The sequence below is a fragment of the Gavialis gangeticus genome, unplaced genomic scaffold, assembly GCF_001723915.1.
Source record: "Gavialis gangeticus isolate Ggan-Ray unplaced genomic scaffold, GavGan_comp1, whole genome shotgun sequence".
NCBI lineage: Eukaryota > Metazoa > Chordata > Crocodylia > Gavialidae > Gavialis > Gavialis gangeticus.
In genome coordinates this window covers 145,032,680-145,037,088 of record NW_017729024.1, presented here as the reverse complement: position 1 = coordinate 145,037,088, position 4,409 = coordinate 145,032,680, and the positions used below count along the sequence as shown (strand labels likewise).

The 4,409-nt window shown below is 48.9% G+C and overlaps 1 protein-coding gene across 1 annotated transcript in view; it reads left to right on the top strand.

The window, feature by feature from the left end:
• The window catches only part of IL31RA (interleukin 31 receptor A), a 95,032-nt gene that overhangs the window by 53,206 nt on the left and 37,417 nt on the right, over positions 1–4,409 (top strand). Inside the window, exon 8 of the mRNA XM_019517843.1 lies at positions 3,952–4,171. Coding sequence (XP_019373388.1) covers positions 3,952–4,171 — 220 coding nt within the window. The remainder of the gene's footprint in view (positions 1–3,951; positions 4,172–4,409) is intronic.

Here is a 4,409-nt window from a genome sequence, read left to right as displayed (position 1 = left end):
TGAGCCATGAAGTCAGTTGACTACCTCAGTACTGCCTGCAGCAAACTAGAGATGCGGGTGGTTGCCAAGGGCACAGGCGCAGTGGTGACTTCTGGTTGCTACCATGATCACAACTGTGATTGTGTGGCTGCCTGCAGCTGCAGCTCCTCCAATTCCCTTTTTCCCAAGTTGGCATGTGAGGCAGTTGCCTCATTCGCTCCCTCTCCTCCCCTTATGCTGTTAGCTGCCTGGATAGAAGTGCTGCTGCCACTGCTAGGCAGTTGGCTTTAAACTTTGGCTGGTGCAGGAATTAAAGGGGGGTGCAACTGTACCACTGTACCCTCCTGGATCCACCTGGGAATCTGTTTTCTTCACTGGAAAAGCAGTGTGCTTGGAGACGCTGTGCATGTTATCCAGCTGCCAAGACGGTTGTGCTTGTGTCTGGTTCAGCCAGCTGAAGGGGTAGAGTCTTGTGTTCAACCTCTCATAGCTGTAGCTATTGGCTAAGCACTGTAGCTTGTACCAGAAGCAGCAATTGAGCTTCTGGTAGTATCTTGATGAGGCCTGTGATGAGTAAACAACACTTTATTTGCAGGAACTTATATAAAGAACTATTTGTAGTAAAAGAACTAACAGTCTTGCTACTGCCTGTGCAAGGGTCTGGGGCCTAATCTTGTGTCATACAAAGTAAGTTCTTCTGGAGACACAAAATGTCCAAGAAATGTGGCATCCCAGGAGACAGTCTGGAATAGGCAGCAGAAACTTCCTGGTATGGCATCCCAGACTGTCCTAGGATGCCAAACTCCCTGGACACTCTGGGCACATCCAGACAAGCATGGCCATGCAGTATGTGGTGCCATAAACACATCTGCACTGTCACATATTGCACAGTTAGGTGTTCTCCATGCTGCAAGGGTGTGCTGCCCTGGATATCCCCCAGCAAACACCACTGAAAAGCAGAGCTGGGATGCACAAAGTTACACTGTGGCTGTCTTGCTGGGTGGAGCCTGGCTGATAACTGCTGCTGCAGCCCTGGGAGTCCCCCAGGACACAGGTAAAGCTGCTGGGGCCAGCACAGTGCAGGCCCCAGCCTCCCCTACCACTCCTGGGGTAACTTGCCATGTGCCAAAGCACACATGGCATGAACATTCCCTGGGGACAAGTAACTGTGGTGCAAGGTGTGCCACAGCTACTTGTCTCCGGGGAACTAAATATCTGTGCTTATCTGGACACAGCCCCTGTGTTCCCAGGCAGACTTACTCTGTGTCACAGAGTTATCCATGACTCTGTAAAAATCTTATGTTATGCATTCTACTTTCTATAAACAAAATGCATGCTTTTTTGGAGGTATGTTGTATGTGAGAAAATGTGGTAGGGTTTTTTTTGTTTCTTTGTTTGAAACCTTCTCCATTAAAATTGTCACAGTATGACTGTCCTGGACAGGAGCTGATAGGTAACAGTTTGCTTTCATAACACTTGGTGCTAGACTTCCATTTTAATTTGACCTACTGCATGGTTGGGATAAGCTTCTTCAGGTGACCTGAAGAAGAATGCACTGCATTTGAAAGCTTGTCTAAGATCTCATACACACATACAGTTTCTCTTGGGAGAGTTGTTACTCTCCCCAGGAGAAACCATGAAAGTACAGATGTTCAGGCTTTTTCTCCCAGGTAAAAATGGCCACTCCAAGAGAAAAATAACCAGGGAACAACCAGGGCTAAATCGCTTCCAAACATAGGTGGAAGGAGAAGAAAAAAATTAGGGGTCTGAACATGCGCATGCTCTCCTCCTTCCCCCCCACAGCAAAGACTGTTGGGGGGGAAGGGAAAGGGCCGCAGGGAGAGCAGCATTGCCTGGCACCACACTGTGCGGGCCCCAGCTGCCTCCTGGCCCCAGCCCTGGTTGCATCTCCGCATTGGGCCCAGCTGCACCGGCCCTGGCTGCCTCCCTGTTCTGGCCCCAGCTATGCACTACTCAGGGGTGCCCAGAGCCAGGGACTAGAGTGGGGCCAGCCTCAGCTGCACTGCTGGGCTGGAGGGGACAGAGCCTCTGGAACCCCTGCACCCGTCCCACCAGGTCCTAATAGCCAGGGCGGGGTGGGGCAGGGTGCAGGACAGAGCTGTGACTCATCCAGGGATGCGGGAAGGGGCGGCGGTTTCCTGCATGCATCCTGGGAGGCAGTGGGGGCTCGTGACCCTGATTAGCGCAGGGCAGGCTGCTTCTGCAGGCTGGGGCTGGGGCAGTGCTGGGCTCTTCCTGGCGGGGGGGTCATTCTGTGCTGTGGACGGGCAGCGGCAGTGCTGGGAGCAGGGTCCGGGGGGCTATGGTGAATCTTGCAGTGCTGCAGCCATAGCCCACTCGACCCCTCCCAGCGACACCGCCACCCACTCTAAGTGTAGTCCTGCCTGCCCCTGCTAGGAAGATCCTGGCCCCAGGCCACAGCAGCAACCCACCCTGTCCCACACAGATCTGTGGGCATGCAGCCCCCATGCCTCCCAGGTTGCATGTAGCAGCAGGAGCCACACCCCCTACATGAGCCACTCAGGACTTAGTCCTGCCTTGAGCGCCTGCCCCTCCACCAGCCCTAGCCCCACTCCCTCCCTCACCACTGCCTATGCGCCCCTTCCCATCTCTGCTGCATTTGTAGGAAGCCTGAAGCCAGGCTGCCTTGTGGCCCTACCACTGCCCTGCATTTGTGAGGGCTAAGCTCCGTTACCCCCCGCTTCCACCGCCTATGCTCCCAGGAGAGTTTCTCATGGGAGAGTGAATGTATATGCTGTAAGTCTATCCCAACCACACCATTGGTCCAATAAAAGATATAACGCACAAAAATCCTTGCCATTTCCTGGACAGCTGCATCCATTACGGTTACATCATCACTCCAATGCTACTGAAATATGGAGGTTATTTTAATTTAAATCGGTCATTTACATGAAATAAATAATTTTATTAGCCAGTTATCTTGATGAATTGACTGCCTTATTTCAAAACCCTGGTTCTATGAAGAAATTACTTGATATTATCAGCTGTTGTTATTTGACCAGCTCTAATTATAACAGGTATTTTAAGACTTGCCATTTACCTGAACCCAATAAAATCTGTTCTTGGAACATAATATAACATCACATTATAAACTATCCAGAAAATAATTCATCGTACCTGCTAACAGTAGTACATCAAGTTGTTCTAGAGGTATTATTTAGGTAGTAGCTGTGAGCTGGAAGGGCATTCCATGTATTGCCATTCAAATGAGAACACCATTTACATTTTTCAGGAACCCACATTTTTCAGGAGTGCTGTGAGTAGGTTGAGAGATGATGAGGCAAATGGGGTGCATCTATACCTGCAATTAATGTGAAGCAATAAATTCCAGCGCATATTGCACTGGAGTTTATTGCACATGTGTTACACATGCAATGGGACCACATCATGTTGTCCTAGTGAAGAACAACTCCAGCTGACACAAGGTCTGGGGGGTCAGCCTGTCAGCCGAGGGCACTCCAACCTGGCTCAACAAGCTGCGGAGGGGCTGGTTGGGGCATGAGATTGTTTCAGTATGGGGCTAACCAGCAAGCAGCCCTTGCACTGAAGCATCCTCATGCCCCAGCCATCCCCGTCAGCATTTACACATGTGTTGCTGCACAGTTAATAACACCAGTGCAGGATAGTATTTATATTTACAAATACGAACCCATGGCAGCACTTATTAATTTACTGCCAACTAATAGGGCCACGCATGTGGATGTAGAGACTTTACTGTGGAGCTATTTAGAAAATTCCACAGTAAATGTCTTGTGTAGACATGCCCACTGTAGAGCAGATTAACGCGAATTTGTACATCAAAATGATCTAGTAATAGGAAACAAAAATGTTGGGGGGCTTGGTAGAATTTATGCTTTATATCTTTAAGTATGCTTTTGATGATAGAGAGTACTACAAACACATGCTTCTATATATTATTTTTTTAAACAGTTATTGGAAGAATTTCCATCTTCTGAGAGTATTCATGGCTACAAAATACGGTATATTCCAGAAAACAATGCAAGCCACACTGGGTCTACACACAATACTACTGATAAAAAGTTTAGGCTTCTCTTACCTGGGGAAGCATATGTGTTATCTGTTATTGCATATAACTCAGCTGGAGAATCTCCTGAGGCTACTTTGAGAATTCCCACCATTGGTGAAATAAGTAAGTATTATAAAATGATGTGGATCATTGTGAACCAGTACCCTTTCTGTCTACTACAGACCACCCAACCAAGGGGAAGAGCTAGACCAGGAATTCTTAAGTCAGCTCACGGAGGTAGTTAGGTCAAAGGACATGGTCATCATGGGTGACCTGAACTTTCCAGACATCTGCTGGGAAAAGCAGTCAGCCAGGTCTGACCGCTCACGTAGGTTCCTAGCCCAAATGCAGGACCTCCCTC